Here is an 18,991-nt window from a genome sequence, read left to right on the forward strand (position 1 = left end):
TGAACACTCAGACATTTAGTCATTCAGTGATGGATGCCTGAGTTGCAGAGAAAGCCGCATGATCGTACGAGGAAGCCAGAACTGAGACTGAGGGTTGAAGGCAGAGGCTGTGGTCTGAGGCCAGATCTTCATGTGTGTGAAATACAGGACTCATGATCTGATTCATACTGACTCAGAGGAACCACTGAAAACCTTAAAATCACAATATTAAGAGATCTTAAAATGACACTTTATTTTCTCTTTTTGTAGTTTGTTTATTTTGCAGCTTTTAAAAATTGTATCATTAAATATATTTTGCACGACTGCGTTTGCGATACTGCCAAGTATACCACTAGAGAAAGAGATATATCTGTCAGTTTGATATAATGTAGGAGATATTTCCTCATCTCGTAGAAGACGGAGGGCTGCTCTTATGAAAATGCTATACAGTGTAAAAAAAAAAAAATCTCAAATTTCACATGCATGATAACATTTAAAATGCAGTGTAAGTTTGTGCTTTGTTGTATCCACTCTTAGATATACGTCCCTTTGGATAAGAGTGTCCGCTAAATGAAACTATAAAATGATAGAAATTGCTTTATCAGAGAGACAAAGGTGACTGTGGATGCACTGACTCCACTTTTGCTCTGTTTTTGATTCTAAGTACTAAAGTCTCCGTGTAGGGCTGTAGAGTAGCTGTTTGTGGCGAGTAGTTTTGGAGTAAAACTCATTTGAGTCCGTTCTCATTTAAGGTAATGTGACACCAGCACCAGTGTAACTGATGGTCAGACTGGCTGACATGCAAATTCCATCGGGCAGCTGGAGGAGTCTGTGCAAGAAAATGTGGGTCTTGTAAGGCAGCGAAAGACGAGACTGAAATGTGGATCTCTTAAAATTTTACAGCGCACAGTGACTCGGTGGTCAGCGCCGTCGCTTTGCAGATGCAGATCGTCAGAATGAAGACTTATGAACATGAAAATTTGCCTGAAAAGTGTCTGAAATAAAGCTTTCACTCGCTTTGCCTTGTGACATCCAAATGTGACTAAACGCTTCTTCTCTGTGTGCTGACAGCGCCGGTCCTAAAGGAGACAACATCTATGAGTGGAGGTCGACCATCCTGGGCCCTCCAGGCTCCGTGTATGAGGGGGGAGTGTTCTTCCTGGACATTGCCTTCACACCAGACTACCCCTTCAAACCACCCAAGGTGAAAATTATTCTGAATACTTGCTATTCAGCAGACCCTGTTTAGTAAAGACTTGGCTCAATTTCAGAAGTGTCATTTTCATATTTTCCACTAGAGGGTGCCTTTAGCCTTTGGAAAGCAGCTGCTCCTACGACTGAGCTTAGTTCCCAAATCCTCAAGGATGTGGGATTTATGGAGGAGCTGGTACAACCAATCTGCATTCAAAAAATGTAGAAATTCACTGTGACCTCATGTTCCAAATACTCTGCTGCAAAATGTGATATGAGGCCTTTTTAAAGTCGTGCATGCATATGGTTGGTGAGATCCACATTCTGCCGGGTGTTTGAGATAAATTCCTGCATCTGAAAATGCTACTCAGTTAGTTGGATGTTAAACTGAAACTTCAGCATAAATGGCCAGACGACATTCTGAAAAGAATAAATGATTTTTTTTCCCATTGAGATTTTTCAGTGGCGTTAGACATATAATAAAGAAGAAAACGTATTAAAGCTGTGGCTCATGGGCTCCCGTTGTCTGGTTTATGTGTCCAGGTGACGTTCCGTACGAGGATCTACCACTGCAACATCAACAGTCAGGGAGTGATCTGTCTGGACATCCTGAAGGACAACTGGAGTCCTGCTCTGACCATTTCCAAGGTCCTACTGTCCATCTGTTCCCTGCTCACCGACTGCAACCCTGGTGAGAGCTGCAACACACACTAGCCTGATTTGACCCATTAACTGTGCACATGGTTGATAGGATTATATTTAACCCTCTAAACCCCAAACATGGGGCCTTTTTGCTCCTGTCACATTTTTCCCCTCCCTGTGGTTCATTTTTTACTCCAGTATAAAGTCCTACACCTCTATGGAAATTGCCACAATCGTGGATATAAGTAGAGAGAACTCAGATATGTCTTTGGGCAGTACGACTGTCAGAATGCTATGAATCAATAAAAAAAATAAAGAAAGTTGTATTTCTTTGATTATTTATTATACCAAAAAAGTCAAAGAAACTGAAACCAACTTGTACAACAAGTGTTCCCAGTACTGGGACAAATACACACACTATACACTGTAGATGTTTTACTACCTACAATGTAAATTTTCCTCCACAATCATCTTCTGTCTGCTCTGTAAACACAGCCTGCACTTCTGCCCAAAGATCTATGAAACACTAATGAGCATGTGCAGTGGGCAGATGCAAACCTGGAAACAGCAAACTATTCTGGCTCACGCTTGGGCAGCATTAAATCCAGTATCGGGCTCTCCTTTACATATTGTGTCAGAGGACAGACGGTGAGCGAAACAAATGCAGAATGACTGATCTCCTGGTTTGTGTGTTGACAGCTGACCCTCTGGTTGGAAGCATCGCCACACAGTACACAACAAACAGACCTGAACATGACAGGATAGCCAAACAGTGGACTAAACGCTACGCCACATAATCACCACAGCGAGCCGGCTGGTTGGACGACCTGGGGAATGTGGGGCGGGGTGGGGGTGGTGTTGACTAGGGGTGATGGGGGAGGTGGGGCAGGTAAAGGGGCGGGTGGATTTTTATCTTGGAATTGAAGTCTTAACTCCTTACATTTTGTTGTTTATTGTATTTTTTTTTTAAGTTATCTCCGGCCCGACTATAATCAGACCTGGCAATAACGCATTTAGTGTTTTCTCTTTGAAGTTTTAGCCTGTGCTTGAAGATGGACATTAATACTAAACCGCTAGATGAAATGTGTCACAGCATGATTCCCAGTCAATGATGTCAGTGTAAATTCTCACATGTATTAAGAGTTCCAGTTGGTGTTTGCTTCCCCCTCCAAACTCCTGCTCTTTGAAAAAGGTGTTTCACACATGTAGACATGTTTAGATATGGGTGGATATTGGTTGTGATTTGTGTTCTGTACTGATGAAAAGCTGTTCTGTTTCCCCTTAAGAATTAAACATGACCAACTGAAGCATCCCACTGCGTTCAATCACGGAGTCTTTAATACGAAGAGGCTACATTTTATTCAGTGCATCTTAAGACTGTTACAGGGCAGAGAATAATTTAGGGGTAGCATAATTACCTCACTACCTCTGTTCTACTAGCAGCACATGTAAGATTATTACTCTCGAAACATTAACGACACAGAAAACAGCGCAGATCATCCTTCACCCTGTCACCATTTTCACAAGTCAAGGAATGTGGCTCATTAAAGTGACAAAAATAAATTAGTTAAAAAATAAATATTTCCTCTCAACACACTTCTACTGTTAGAAAGGCTGACACAAACACAGCTTTAAACTAGCAGTCCTACTGAATTATACAGGCTGAACAAGACACAGGAGTGCAACTAACGCCACACACACATTATGAAATCATACATCACAAGTAAAGGCAGTACCATGATTATTGCTGCCAGGCCATACTTGATATATGAGATGGACTGGACAAAGGCTAGCTGAGTCCTGCTAGAGGACAAACGATTGCTGCGTTCACATCAGATGGGGAAAAGACGGCGCAGATTGAAGCTTTAGATTTTTGAAATCTGACAACCAATAAATCTTGAAATGTAAATCTAGGCACGGCAGCGCTGTACTAACAAAAGACAGACTTGAATGATATACTTTAAGAGAACAGAACAGGGAACTTTAACTGTAAATCAACAAGACGTGTGTTCAGGTTATCTCAGATCTTTGGTGCTACATTGCTTGCCCCTGCTACATTTTTACAGACTGTTCTTTCCATGCAAAACAACCAATTGCACGCACATACAGATCCTTCCACGTGACTGGAGAGATTTGGATTTCTGATTTGTAGCAGACACAGTGTTGCGAATAAAAGTTAACGTATACATGTTCTGCATTTAAACAAAAAATAATTAAAATTCTGTCCCAGAGTGAGATAAGGAGATTAATATAATGATCTCATGCGTGTGTGTCATGTACAGATCTTGTGGCACTACATTGTTAGGCTGTATTAGCATAAAGACTGGAAGTGGGGGGGAAACAACTAGCAAAGTTCTGAGTTTTTCACCTCTACTGTGTCTGTTTATCCCATACATACACAGAGAAGTATAAGCAAGAACTAGTGGTTTGTAGGGCAGTTCTACATTCACTATGTAGTTGAATGAAATCTACAAATTCTGCCAATAAGTATTTATTTTGACTATTTTTCTCTGACAAATTATATTTTTAGCATCGAGCTCATCGTGATGTTACTGTACGGAGCTGCATTATATTTAGAGGAGCTGTTAGTATTCCAACTGCCTTGTGTATATAAACAGAAAAGACAAAATAAATGGAATATAATGCCATCAGTACAGTTCCACCTTTACTGCTGACCTCACTGATTGGCACTCAAATTGTATTGTTTGATTACATTGTTTTAGTGTCACAACGCTCAAACCTGGCACCTTCAATGATATGACAAGACTCCAGGAAGCTGCACGCTATTATCACGAATATCACGCTGCTGAATGCAAAGAAATTCTTACAATGTCTAACTTTAAAAGCACAACTTTCTGATGTCTCCATAAACAGCAGCCAAGTGCAGCTTTCTGAAGTCTCGTGTCGGTGAGTTTGCAGAGTGGATGGATAACTTGTTGTTGTCACGCATTTAAAAAAACAGATATACAAGATTAATTAGTCAGCTTTAGTTATGTGGGGTTTGAAGCTTGGACAGAGCAAGGCTAGTCGTTTCCCCTGCTTCCTGTCTTCATGCTAAGCTAAGCTAGGCTAAACACATCCTGACTTCAAGTCTGTACTGAACCCACAGACATTGCGCTGACATATAAGTGAATGAATGTATGGAAGCTGAGCACATGTATAGAGATGCAACTGCAGCCATGTTGCTAAACTGAAGGCCAATCCACGTTGTTCCCACATGAGGTGAACGCAGGAAGGAGTGGAGTGTTAGATGTCGTTGGATGTGGTGCCTTTGTTTTTGCGTCCAGGCAGAGGGAAGGCAGACTTGCTCTGAGGCTGAGTGAGGCGGCTGGTCAGCTGGGTGAAGGGTTCGATGAGAGAGTTGCGCTCGGTGACGCTCACCTCCCACAGCTTCACCTTTTCCCCTCGAGCCCACTGCTGCGCTGCGTCCTGGTCCACCTGCCGACGCTCCCGCAGGTCCGTTTTATTCCCCAGCACTATGACTGTCACCTGTCAACACAGACACGACAGATTCATGTCTTAGTTCAGTTTTTAGGGATTTCAGATCAGGTCCTGTATGTAGGAAACACAGGAATACAATAATATTGAGATTTAACATTGCCTTGCTTTACAGCCAGTCTATCATTGTTGTTGACTGAAAATTCTGTATCTCCAAAGTTGTTCAAACTCATATTTACATATAAATTGCACTGACGTGAATCTCGTGTCTGCTGGTTACTCTGAACTCTGGCAAAACATGCAGCATGTTAAGATTACCGATGCCTGGGGCTCTCCTATCCTGAATGCTTATCGTTTCACACATCAATACGTAGCTCTTTTCTTACAACTTGCAGAACCTGGCATTGCATGTCTTGGGTAAATGCTATATCTGCTAGAAGCTGCAGTTTTTCAATGAATTTGTATGTGTCCTTTTAGTTAGCTAAAGCAACATGAGGAATGAAGTAATGAGAGTTTTGGAAATTCAAAGCTAAGTGTCACACAAACCGAGCTCGATAAAGTTTTTAGTTAATCTACACATCATTTCTAAACAGTGATAATGTCCATATGTTAGCTATCATGACACTGTGTGCATGTTTTGTGTGAAGCTGCTATGTGTGAATCCACAGCTCACAGTGAATAAGAAAGCTGAATACAGGAAGTAACTTTCAAGGAGAGGTCATTCAATGTGAAGTTTAACTTCTCAAACTAAAAAGCATGGGCAACATGCAGATAACTGTATAACTGGTCAGTTAGAGTTGGCAACCTGGTTCAATAGAATGAAACCACACAATTCTTTTTTTTTTTTTTTTTTTTTGGAGTGGCTACCTTAAATGTAAGTGTGGATGTTTGCCAATATTACAGAGAGCTGTACAGAGGTGATGATTCTTTTCAAGGTTTTCTTAAGCAAACATACCAACCTCACCTCTTTTTTATCTCTGGATTTGTCTATTTCCTTCTTTAGAATGTCCACCCTCTTGAAAGACTCCATGCTATCAATGCTGTAAATGAGAACAAAGCCATCTGCCACTGAGTAGTAGTGCTTGGGGAGATCTTGTCCATCATTAAGTCCTTTGGTGTCATACAACCTCAGCTGTTCCTTCACACCTCGGTCAGTTTCCACTGAGGCCACATACACATCCTCCTGCGTCTCACTGGACTCTGAGCCTGGGAAGTACAGGTGACACAGCAAGTTCAGATAACAGGCTTTCAGCCAACCAGGAACATGGCAGTAAAACTATTTTACAGCAGGACCATTGCCTGATACAGGAACAAAGCCATCTTATGACCAGTGTTATGAAGCATGGACATTTCTCTTCAATTAATGTCAAACCAGAAGAAACCAGTTTTGCTTTGAAAAGACATGTTTCAGGTATCTTACATTGACATGAAACATGCATTACTTACCTACGGTGTGATTTCCGTACAGTAGCTGCTCCAGAATGGCAGTTTTTCCTACTGCAGTCTGGCCACACACCACAACTTTACAACCTTTTCCCATGTCGAGCCTATAATAAATGAACTCAAAACGTCACAGTACTTACAGTCTCGCCTGGTATATGTTTTAAAAAAACTATACTGGCAGTAATACAATTAAAACAGCCTGCAACAACTCAGTCCTTACCGCTAGCTCGCTATGACAGCGTTTTGTTGTTTAGCCCATAGCTAGCTAGTTAACAGGTTAGCCGTTAGGTAACTCATTCTGCCGCATGTAAGCACACCAGTAGCATCTGGATTATGAACATAATTTGCTGGGTAAATGTTTATTTAAAGAAAGCTACTCACGTGAAAAAACAGCTGTCCGTCAAGTCTGTAAATGTAGAGTCACAACCGGAGCATCCATTCTCCTCTGCTGCGCCAGGACAAGATTATACTCTCACAGCGCATGCGCGACTCCAGAGCACCTAACCGACTGTTAACCACTACCACTACTACTACTACTGCTACTACTACTAACAATAATAATAATAACAACAATAACAATAGTAATGCCTTTGAAGTGTTTGTATGGTATATTATTTTCCAAAAGTTGTGAGATAGTGTTCATGCACTGTACACATAAAGTTACTAGACTTATTGGTCATGTATTAATAATTCTAAGTCTAAACAAGGGCTGAACTCTCAGTCGATTTTAAATCCGAATGACAAACTGTGCAGTTAGCAGATCACAGTTGCTGCAATTTATGCTATATATTATTCAAGTCACATGATCCAGACTTTTAACATATGCATTTTATATATTTTATTACTTTATCTAAATTGACTGAAAAAGATGCAGTACTTACATGCAGCTCCTGACCCACAAATTACCTACTTGATTCAATGTCGGATTACTTAAAGAATATATTATTATTTTCCTATTACAATTATTTGCTACATTTCTACCTCTATACTTTCTTATTGTTCTTCTTCCTCTTATTATTGTTATTATTTTCATTATTGTTGTTATTATTGTTATTATTATTCTTTATTATCATCATTAATGAAGTCTAACACAATCACATCCTTTATAGAATACATCCTATCGCTTGTACTGTTTTTTCGAAGTAATAAATACGTTTGAAGCAATTTCTATCTTTTAGTATTCATCCTTTCATTCAAACACAGAATACAAAAAAATAGAACTACATATATTCCCTAAGTTGCTCAGCCTCACTGTAAACTTGTGAACAACTAAATCAATACACTTACAAATGAATGCAGTTTTTGTTGTCAGTATGGCAGTAATTTACTACATTTTCAAATGATGTACAAAAACGTTTCACTCACAAGCATTTCAACTGAATTTCTTTTGTCTACGGATACAGAGTGACTATAATATGTTCAAATTTGGCTTTGTAATGAAATTATTTACTTGAAACTGGATACTAACTAAATGTTTGGCTTTTCGAAATTACCGCACAAGCATCCAACATCTGGAAAGTCTGGAAAAGTAAAACGCCAAACGGAAAGTCTGGAAAAGTAAAACGCCAAACGAGGACTACAGTTCCCATGAGCTCAGGAAAGGAAACGCGTCACCCGGGTTTTCATAAGGCATGCTGGGAACAGGCCCTCTCTCTTTCCGGCTGGTACGCCATCATGTAAGCGAGAATTTCTATGCTTTTGGACAGAACGCAATCCATTAAAATCATCATTTGTATACGTTCATCTGTCTGTTCGAATCAGGGCACAGAAGAGCGAATTATTAACGATATTTACATTTCGATTATTTCTTTGACAAATAGTGAGAATCAGTGATTAGAGCCCTGTTAAAGTGATGCTCAGATGCTATTGGTTAGGTGGCCATTGGCTGTCCAACTAGCTTTGTAACGCTAATATGTTGTTAGCATGTATTCCTTACATTTAAGGTAAACGAGCAGGGTGTTCGTGACTTAAATCGTGTTAAATCACCACATGCATGTAGTTATTTCTGAGGTAATGGCCAGCATCCCGGCATAGTGAGCTTTGTAAAGCTAGGCGGTTAGCATTAGCATGCTAGCTTTATTTCTCGTCGGCTCTCATAAGCATGGACTAAAGGAACCACTGCACCTTGTATTGATTCACTGTATTCTTGTTTCTATTCACTCATCGTGCTCTACACGTGTATTAGTGGAAGTTCAGAGGTTATTGTGGCTGTATGAAATCTGTTGAATGGCCTTACTCCGTTAAACGTATTGAGTCTAGATGGTCTTAACCATGTGCTGTTACGACTTGAATGCTAAAGGGTTCTAGTTGATTGATTTGACAAGTTGAGAAATGACATTTTAACCTAAGCTACGTGGCAATAAGTCAGTAATAGTTAGTAGGTTTAGTTGATAGCCTGTGACAAAAGCTGTCCTGAATAGTTTATGTAAACAGTGCTGCTCAGCTGGACTGTCTTTATTTGATTCTGAACAGAAGATGCCAGTTGCACGTCAATCATATGTGTCCTGCATGTATTTATTAATTGCATTGTAATTTTAGACAAAATAATTATGAGTTGATATCAGATGTACTAACTGATGCATTTCTTCTACAGTTAAGTCAACATGGGAGCCTATAGGTATATGCAGGAGTTATGGCGCAAGAAGCAGTCCGATGTGATGCGCTTCCTGCTCCGTGTTCGCTGCTGGCAGTACCGTCAGCTGTCCAACCTCCACCGTGCTCCTAGACCCACCAGGCCTGACAAGGCTCGCAGGCTGGGCTACAAGGCCAAGCAGGGTGAGTCCTGAGCCCAGTTTGTTCGCATGCAGTCCATCATTGTCTGCGTCAACCTTGCTAATTCCATTTTTGTTGGATTAAAACAGGCTACGTAATCTACCGTATCCGTGTTCGCCGTGGAGGCCGCAAGAAGCCTGTGCCCAAGGGTGCCACCTATGGCAAGCCAGTGCACCATGGCGTCAACCAGATCAAGTTTGCCCGCAGTTTGCAGTCCACTGCTGAGGTACGTTCATCTTCCCTACTTAGACTGTAGCTTTCACACTGACCCAACCTGGAATTGTTTGCTTTAATTTTGGATGTTGAGTGTACAGTATCCCACACCTGAAATGATTTTATGTGTGCTATATAAACATGACATACAAAATTTGAAAGATGGTATTGCTTTACAGCTGCACCATTCATTATTTGCCACAATTAATAGTTTTTAGAATTGTGTGCGGTAGTAAAAATTAAGTGATGCTGATTCAGTACAGTCACTGTCGTCCTGAGGTCAAAAGGTCTTGAAACGTCCTAGAAACAACTTTAACTGTTAAGCAACAGTATCCAAATGTATAGTAAGTCTCTATCAAATGTGTATGTATTTTTTCATCTTGAATTTAATGCAAACTACAGCATCTGCCTTCTGCTACTTGTGGTCAGAACCATAACTATTTCCAAAAATGGACAATATGACTGCTTCCCAAAACTGAAAAGAAATTTCAGAATAGGCACTGCTGTCTTGAGTTTCTCCGACTTGTACGCTCAACACTCAGTAGCTCCAAAGCCAGGTTGTACAGGGTGCAAATGCCTTGATGACAAGTTTACATCATTTTCAATCAGGATCTCTGCTGATGCTTGAGGAAGGAGCTGTGTTATTTAGGTGCTTCCTCTCAAACAAAAACCACAGCCAAACTATGGGGAAAAAATAGCTGATGGGTACCTACATAGCTAGTTGGTGTACAGGTTTAAGGGGTGCACACTCACATTTGGGACAAGCAGAAGACGACTCATTTTGTCGTATTTATTTTTTGATAATTTGGTTTCACTTTTGTACTAGGGGAGAAGGTGTAAAAACATTCAGGATGAATTTGAGGCTCCTCATTTAATTGTTGAATGTTAACAGACCAACAAGACACCTTCAAGAAGCCCTGTTTTACGTTTGAAGCAGTACAAACCCTAAATATGCCAGGTTTGCAATGTTGGAAGCAGAAAAACAGCAAATCAGTTGAGTGATACTAGTGACTGTTTGGCTGTTTTGCTTAAAGTCACTGAAGCAGATTAAATTATTTCCTTGTTTCTTTTCTATTATTCGACTGATTGTCTTCACTCTCCTTTCTCTACACTGACAGACTTGCTCTGATTTATACAGCATATGAAGCTGAAGTGGAAATGCTCAACGCAGCTGATCAGAACTGATCGAGTCTATAAAGTGATTGGCAGAGTTTTGACAACAGCGAATGGCTACAGTGGCAGAATACTGACTATTTTGTTTGCAGTATAGACAAGCCAGATACAATGTTTCACTGAAGAATTGTCTTTGTGCGAAGTCAATATGCCACATTAATACAGGAAGATGTTGTGTAAACTGGACCTATTGTTATTATTCCACTATTGTAGTTGGTGTTGTTGCACTACAGGCTATGATGTAGATTAAAGACAGAAATATAAACATAACCTAATGTTTTTGTTACTAGCATATCTGTAGTGAAAAAATGATCTCTTCAGCACAATGGACCTAGTATGGAACTTACTGTCCTGGTGGACACTCACCGGTTGAGGTGTGACATGTGGTCATGACTACGTTGCATTGCTTTCTTTTGAGATTTGGTATTTCTGACATCTGTACAGGAGTGGTGTGATCTTATCCTGCAACGTCAGTGGTCCACTGTCACAGAAAGGCTTCTAATTTGATGCAGAATATGTTCAAGTTTTGTGTTGGTATCGGCATTTACCTGTGATACTGTATTCAGCAACAGATGAACAACTTTTACAAGAACACTGAGTTCAGATTAATTTGATGTCGCTCACTGACATGTAATTGAGTCATAAACAAAACTGGATCTGAACCAAATCAACAGCTCTGCAGCACATGGAACACACTTGGTGTTTAACATGACTATATGGATTATTGTTATAAAAGATGTGCCATCTAGGTGAGTGGACTAAAGCCATGACTGGTTGGGAAGTTGCCCTATTTGTCCGCATGAAACTAACTGTTGGCATCCTTATTGACATGTTCATTGAAGGCATCTCCTGCTCATTAGTAAACATGTCCTTTGAAGAAAACTAGGCTTGCATTTTTAGGTGCTGATTCCTAAATGTAATGTAAGCACAGAGCAGTGAGGGGCTGAGTAAGAGGGTCTTCACTGTAGTTCACTGGATGTTCAGGTTGAAACTCGTTGCCACAAGCAGAGTTGCCTTTTTAGCGTTAAACTCCAAGATTTTGTTGATTTACTGAGTTATACAATTGATTTATTTTAAACTGACCAGACAAGGCTCACATTTTTCACTTTATGCTTTTTTTTTTTCTTTTTCTTAGGAGCGCGCTGGCCGTCACTGCGGAGCCCTGCGAGTGCTGAACTCTTACTGGGTAGGGGAGGACTCCACCTACAAGTTCTTCGAAGTGATTCTGATCGACCCCTTCCACAAGGCCGTCAGACGCAACCCAGACACCCAATGGATCACAAAGGCTGTGCACAAGCACAGAGAGATGCGTGGCCTGACATCTGCAGGAAAGAAGAGCCGCGGCTTGGGCAAGGGCCACAAGTTCCACCTGACCATCGGAGGCTCCCGCCGTGCAGCCTGGAAGAGGCGCAACACCCTGCAGCTGCACCGCTATCGTTAGAGCACGCCACACATGTCTGTACATTTAAACAAATAAACAGCCCTTTTTATGGTCACAGTCCTGCCTGCTGTGTTTCATTCAGTCGGTAGAACGTTAGACTGACTTCGACGACTCTCACTTTACTTCTTATTGCAAATGTGAGGGCAGCACCCTGTTTTCCATGTATGGGTAACCGTGATTAAAATTAGAATGTTGACAATGTGATGAACTGGACTGAAAATTGTCTGGAGATGTCAGAGGTCCTCCATCCCATAATAACAGTCAGGATAAAGGTTACTGAGAATTCATTATCCGTTTCTGTTACTACTTATTCCTAAACCAGACACGATGTAATATATTAGCAAAAAGACTCAGTATTAAGAACGGTAACACCAGAGGACATGGTGTAAATGGGAAGGGGTGTATGTTTGTACCTGGTTAGGTAGGTGGATATGTCAATCTCTCATCCACGTTCCTGTCAGTACCGAAGGCTTCCACACATTCCCAGAGCATCACACTACCTCCACCAGCTGCCTTTCTCACACAGTGCATCCGCTTCCATGTCTTCAACAGATAATACTCAACCATTCATAATGTAAAGAAAACGTGATTCATCAGACCAGGACACCTTCCTCTGCCTCAGTGCAGTTCTGATGCTCACGTGGCCTTAAGTTTGTTACATGAAAACAAACCAGGTCAGAATTCAGAAAATGTACTTGTTCAAATCTAATAGTTTTTGACCTCTGGTGAGTATACAGCACTGGAGCATGGATTTCATGTAAACAGGCCTTCTTCCGTGATGGCTCAGGACATCGAGTCGTGAATGGCACATGTAAATGCATTATGGGTTGTGCAGTGGGTCTTCAGAGAGAATCTACAACAACTAAAAACATGTACACTGCAGTGTGTTACAACATGTTATAGATCATTTACTGTAAATAGTCTTTAAAAATGTTTTATTCCCCAGCAGGTTCTGATTGGGCTTTTTAAAGGTGTCATAATATTGAAATTGGATTAATCCTACGCACAGAGGTCCTTCAGCTGGAGAGAGGTGTTTAAAATCCTCAGTACTTTGACATTTCCACATTTTTAATAGAAAAAGTAAAAGTAGGACATGAAGGTCCTTGTGCACTGTGCTGCCTGTGACCTGCCACACTGAGCTAACTTCCAGCCAATTACGCATTCAGACAGCAATGTTCCTCACATGAGATGGTGTTCTGGGCATTTCTGAAAGAATATCAAGTTGATTGTCACTAATTCTTCATCCACTCTGGTTCCCCTGCAGCCACTTCAAGAGAATCAATCTAGAACCTTTTGTTCTTTGGTGGTGTTGAACTTTTTGATAATCTTCAGTCATTTCTAATGTGTTAAGGAAATGAAATGACAGACATTAACACATGCACATAACAGTCACTGTTCTTATGACACAATGCTGTAGACAGTGATGAGCCCTCTTATTTTTAATGACTGTTATTTAGCTGTCTTTCTCAAGACTTTCATTTCTACTAAGCCTAACCTCTTTTCTAGTAAATACTGTGGTTTCTCTGTGTTAGAAAGCCTAAAAAAACCTAATCAATCTAAGATGAAGACAGATTCAGCAGCTGCATAGTTTATTGCTCTTCTAAAATGTTTTCACAAACAAAATTTGGTGAACCGTTTGGTAACATAATAGGAATAATCAACATTCCATGACACTAAATTACACAAGTTGACAGCTTTGCTCTCTTCATTCTCCAAACAGCTTCATGGGGTCATCACCTGCAGCTTTTCCAACAGTCTTGAAGGAGTTCACGCATATGCTGACTTCTTGACTAATTTCCTCCGTCTGCGTTCCAGCTCATCCCAAACCATCTCAGCAGGGTTGAGGTGAGTGATGGCTGAGGTCAGGACTTCTGAGGCAGCTCCATCACTCTGCTTCTTGATCAAACAACCCTTACAGAGCCTGCAGCTGTGTTTTGAGCTCACTAAGCTCAAACCAGATGGAATGGTGTGTTTTTCCAGAGTGTTGCGGTAGTTCTGTTGGTTAAGTGCTGCCTTCAGTTCTGAATAAATCTCCAACAGTGTCACCAACAAAGGCCCCCTTCACCATCACAGCTCTTCCTCCATACTTCATGGTGACGAACCAAGCATGCAGATTCCATCTGTTCACCTTCTCTGAGTCTCATAAAGACAAAGCAGCTGAAACCAACATACATTCTACATTTTAACTCATTGGATCAAAATTCAGATATCTGGTCTGTTCTTTGTGTTTCTTCATCCAACCAGTTCTCTTCTTCTTCTTGTTCTCCCTCAGTGGTGGTTTTTCTGAAGCAGTTCACAATGAAAGTCTGATTCACACAGTCTGGTGTTGACATGTGTCTTTTGCTTCTGCATGTTTCTGATCCACAGTTACTTACCTGCTCAGTGTTGACTTCTCTCTTGTTTATTGTCTATCTGTTTCTCACTGTTCATCCTGTCTGTCTCATCTCACTGAAATTGGTCAGGGCAGATGGCTGCCCACCCTGAGCCTGGTTCTGTAAGAGGTTTATTCCTGTTTAAAGAGTTTTCCTTCCACTGTCACTAAGTGCTGAACAATGGGAATCATTGGATTTGCTGGGTTTCTTGCTGTAATATATTGCTTTTTGACCTTACTAAGTGAAGTGCTCTGAGATGACTAATGTTGTAAATTGACACAATATATATGAATTGAACTGAATAAACTACAAAACATTCCAAGGGACAACCTCACAAAGCTGGTAACATATCAATAGTTTGCGAGGCTGTCATCAAGACAAACAGTGATGACTTTTGGGCTTTTTTAGTTTTGTTTACTGCATAACTCCATATACTGTATGCCATTTCATGGTTTTAGTGACTTCGGTTTTTCTGCAGTGAAGATAATTAGTGCAAATAAAACCAAACAGTTGGATGAGTAGGTTTATCCAAACTTTTGAATGCCATGGTAGATGTTTTGAATATCAAGCTAAATTTGCTCTGAATATCATTCCCTATAGGAGGATGGGACTTAGAGACCCCTTTAAAGTATTATGTCAGCTACTAATGAATGAACCTTGCAGGTCATGATGGTAGCACAAAATAGCAAAAAATAGTGTTGCCCTGATTTGAGAGTTAAACGGTCAACTGAGTGCATGGAAGGGTGGAGTGAAAACCAACACTTACCTCTCACCTTACTCCCCCCTCATTGTCCCTCTGTACATTAGTCTGCAGGGCAGCAGTAACCTCTGACCTGCTCTGTAAACTCCTCAAAAAAAGAAGAAATTGTTGAATGGAATGGAGAGGCATGGGATTTCTAACTCCTAAAAGGTTTCATTGTAGTAAGTGAGGAAACGTTAGCTGGTATTGAGAGCGCCTTGGGAACATGTGCTGTATCTTTGTGTGGAGCTGCAGCCAAGCCCTTGCTGTATGGAGAGGAATGAAACACTTCTATGTCATGTCAACCCAGTAAGAATGTAGTGTGTGTATGGGGGCAACTTCAAAGCTTCGTTCCATTAACCCTTAGAGCTGGATCCACTAGCCTTCCTGTGTATCTTCTTGAAACAGTATCCACTACCAAATAAAGTTGTGTTCAAAATAATAGCACTCCAACAATGCTAACCAGATCAGTCACTCTTTTTTGTAGAAATTATATTTCTGCATGGCAAAAACGTTACTCGTAGGTGCAGTAGAGTAACAGAAACCAACAGACCCAACAGTCATGGCATGCATGCTGTTGATTCTGTGGAACTGAATCAATATTCAAAAGGGGAGGGTTCAAAATGATAGCAGTGTGGAGTTCAGTGAGTTCAGTGAGTTCAATGAGTGAAGTCATTCATCCTGTAAAAAAAAAAAAAAAAAAAAACAGGTGTCAAACAGGTGAACCATATTTAAGGAAGAAGACAGCAAGTGTTGTACATGCTGATTATAGTGCATTCCTCTCTGAAAATCAGAATAAATTGATTCATTTCAGAACAGCACACTTTGATTAGGAAGTTGATTGGAGACGGGAAACTGTATGAAAAAGTGCAGAAAATGATCTCAAATGCTTTAAAATGGCAATCAACACCAGTTAGATGTGGAAGAAAACGGAAAACTACCATTTGATCAGAGAATAGCCAAAATGACAGACTCAGCCAACGATCAGCTCCAGGAAGATCAAAGAAGGTGAAAGTTACCCGTCAGTACTGTGACAATTAGATGTGAAGCCAAGAAGCCCCTACAAAGTCCCACTGTTGCAAAACTACATGTTCTGAAGAGGTACAGTTTACCAAAGAACACACTTAAATGAGAAATGGCGCAACATTTTGTGGATTGATGAAAGCAAGATTATTCTTTTTGGGGTCTAGGGGCCACAGACAGTTTTTCAGACAACCCCAAAACACTGAATTCAAGCCACAGCACACTGTAAAGACAGTGAAGCGTGGTAGTGCAAGCACCATGATATGAGGAGCTTTCAAATACCATGGTGTCAGGCCTTTACCATTGTGGATCAGTTTGAATACATCAAAATGCTTGAGGTCATGTTGCCTTATGCCAGAGAGAAACGCCCTTGAAATGCAGGATTCAACAAGACAATGACCCAAAACACACCAGCAAGTCAGCAGCATTTTGGTTTCAGATCAACAAGATTAACCTTATGGAGTGGCCAGCCAATCCTCAGACCTTAATCCAACAGAAAACTTGTGGGATGACATCAAAAATGCTGCTTCTGAGGCAAAATCAGGAAACGCAAAGGAATTTTGAAATGTAGTCCAATCATCTGGGCTGGAGTACTTAGGCACCAGAAGTTGGTCGACTCCATGCAATACAGATGTGAAGCAGATCTCAAGAAGGAGTGGTTATACAACTAAATATTAGTTTACTGATTCACAGGAAGGCTAAATCTTCAAGAATTTTTCAGTTTATACAGTAAATTGTTGTGTTTGTAAAAAGAAATTGTTGACACTTATTGTGTTTGAACAGCCTAATATTTCTTTTCTTCATATTCTGTAAAGCAATAACTAATTGATAACATTTTTCATGTTTTGATTTGGAGTGGAATGTGCAGTGTTCCAATGCATTTACGTGTATGGAAATAAGGATTCTGAGCTTCAGTCAATTATTTAAAACACATTGCTGTAATTATGAACACAACTGTACAAATATGTGTGCAGAAATGTCTCGCCTGTTACAACTAATATTGTAAAGATTATTATGGTGCAGAGAAGTTGCTTTTAAATTGGGGTAAAGGAGAATAGCAGGTATCCGTTACTTTTTGGGGATTTATGCTACATTAAATCTGGCTTTAATCCAGGGCTGATTGTCAAAGCCAAATCTTGTCAACATTTTGATCTAAAAATATATAGTTGCTTTTTTATATCACATCAGGATCCGTCCATTATCTATGCAAACTCTCATTCCTGTGTAGGCTCGCAAGGAGGCTGGAGTCTATCCCAGCCAACTCATATACATATCTATCTATCTATCTATCTATCTATCTATCTATCTATCCTATCTATCTATCTATCTATCTATCTATCTATCTATCTATCTATCTATCTATGACCATACTTTCCTTATTTAGCAGTTGGTTTTAAAGTAACGCTATTCTAAAGTAAGAAATGACAAAATAACATAGTCCCACCATCAAAAGACACTCAGAAACTGAAGGAAACTCGAGACAAGTTTTCTGAGAGTCAACAGCTTGGTGATAGGCGTCTCCACAGGACAACAGCCTCAAGCACAACTTAATAGTGTCTTAGTAAGAAGTCTCAGTTTCAACTGTGAATGAGAAGATTTGGAGTTGCAGGTCTGAGAGTCGAGTTGCAGGCAAGAAAGCCTGCTGAATGTTCAGAATAAGAAAAAGAGGCTTGCCGGGATCATGAAACACCACCAATGGGCTAGTGAAGACTGGACAGAAGGCGTTATGAACTGATGAATCAAAATTTGAAATCTTTGCTTCATCACAAGGATTTTTGTACACTGTCAGTAGGTGAAATGATGGTTCCTCAGGTGTGACTCAACTGTTCAAACATGGGAGAGGAAGTTGATGTCTGGGGCTGTTTTACTGGATCGCGCGGTCGGTGATTGTACAGAGTGAGAGGAACCCTGAACCAAAACGACTACCACAGCATTCTGCAGCGCCATACAGTACCCCTCTGCTATGTTCCTAGTTGGTCAGGGGTTCATCTTACAGTAAGATAATGACGAAAACATAAGTCCAAGCTATGCCAGAACAACCTTAGGAAAAAAAAGAACAAGAATGGTCAGCTTGAAAACATGGAGTGGCGGCACAGTCTCCAGACTTAAACCCCATGGAGCTGGTTTGGGATGAACTGGACAGAAGAGTGAAAGCAAAGCGACCTACAAGTGCCACACTTTTATGAGAACTTCTGCAACAGAGATGGGAAGAACTTTCTGAAGAATATTTGATTTCCAATGTGGAAAGAATGCCTCGAATGTGTTCAGCTGTTGTATCTGCCAAAAGTGGATATTTTGATGAGTCAAAAGCTTAGAATACATTTTGGTTTCTCTATTGATTTTTTTCTACTTTATTCGTTGTATGCGTTTATGTCAGAGTGCAACGAGACATTAACATGCATCATTTCCAATTAAAAAAATGAAAAAATTGGGCTGTTTTAAATTTTGTGACTGGAAATGTGTATATATGTATGTGACACCAAACAGAACTTGTAATTTAAACCCCAAATATTTTAAATTTCCACTGATCTGGCAGCTGTTTTCAGCACAACTAAAGCTTAAAAT

General features: G+C 40.4%; 3 protein-coding genes across 6 annotated transcripts in view; 2 read left to right on the forward strand and 1 right to left on the reverse strand.

The window, feature by feature from the left end:
* Positions 1 to 2,659, forward strand: part of ube2e1 (ubiquitin-conjugating enzyme E2E 1) — a 122,050-nt gene extending 119,391 nt beyond the window's left edge. For 2 of the 3 annotated variants that reach the window (XM_051955286.1, XM_051955287.1), the window contains exons 4-6: positions 1,051 to 1,183; positions 1,714 to 1,861; positions 2,512 to 2,653. In XM_051955286.1, the coding sequence (XP_051811246.1) occupies positions 1,051 to 1,183; positions 1,714 to 1,861; positions 2,512 to 2,609 (379 nt within the window). In that variant the 3' untranslated portion in view covers positions 2,610 to 2,653. Of the gene's footprint in view, positions 1 to 1,050; positions 1,184 to 1,713; positions 1,862 to 2,511 lie in introns of all 3 variants that reach the window. The other variant, XM_051955285.1, reaches the window with a different exon arrangement.
* Positions 1 to 12,349, forward strand: part of rpl15 (ribosomal protein L15) — a 345,074-nt gene extending 332,725 nt beyond the window's left edge. The window contains exons 1-4 of one of the 2 annotated variants that reach the window (XM_051955288.1): positions 8,231 to 8,369; positions 9,287 to 9,468; positions 9,555 to 9,691; positions 11,987 to 12,349. In XM_051955288.1, coding sequence (XP_051811248.1) covers positions 9,297 to 9,468; positions 9,555 to 9,691; positions 11,987 to 12,292 — 615 coding nt within the window. In that variant the 5' untranslated portion in view covers positions 8,231 to 8,369; positions 9,287 to 9,296 and the 3' untranslated portion in view covers positions 12,293 to 12,349. Of the gene's footprint in view, positions 1 to 8,230; positions 8,370 to 9,286; positions 9,469 to 9,554; positions 9,692 to 11,986 lie in introns of those variants that run through there. The other variant, XM_051955289.1, reaches the window with a different exon arrangement.
* On the reverse strand, positions 3,129 to 7,193 carry nkiras1 (NFKB inhibitor interacting Ras-like 1). The gene is made up of 4 exons (XM_022191887.2): positions 7,075 to 7,193; positions 6,697 to 6,797; positions 6,215 to 6,456; positions 3,129 to 5,301 (listed from the first exon to the last, which is right to left on the reverse strand). Exons 2-4 carry the CDS (start codon positions 6,788 to 6,790, stop codon positions 5,059 to 5,061), a joined length of 579 nt encoding a protein of 192 aa, XP_022047579.1. The 5' UTR covers positions 6,791 to 6,797; positions 7,075 to 7,193; the 3' UTR covers positions 3,129 to 5,058.
* Positions 12,350 to 18,991: the final 6,642 nt, after the last annotated feature.

The sequence above is a fragment of the Acanthochromis polyacanthus genome, chromosome 11 (assembly GCF_021347895.1).
Source record: "Acanthochromis polyacanthus isolate Apoly-LR-REF ecotype Palm Island chromosome 11, KAUST_Apoly_ChrSc, whole genome shotgun sequence".
In the NCBI taxonomy this organism is placed as follows: domain Eukaryota; kingdom Metazoa; phylum Chordata; class Actinopteri; family Pomacentridae; genus Acanthochromis; species Acanthochromis polyacanthus.

Coding starts and splice junctions, on each gene's coding strand:
- nkiras1 (XM_022191887.2), bottom strand. CDS start 6,790: ATGGGAAAAGGTTGTAAAGTTGTGGTGTGTGGCCAGACTGCAGTAGGA. Junction 6,457..6,696: donor GTACGGAAATCACACCGTAG/GTAAGTAATGCA, acceptor TGTACTTCCCAG/GCTCAGAGTCCAGTGAGACG. Junction 5,302..6,214: donor AATCCAGAGATAAAAAAGAG/GTGAGGTTGGTA, acceptor CTGTGTTGACAG/GTGACAGTCATAGTGCTGGG.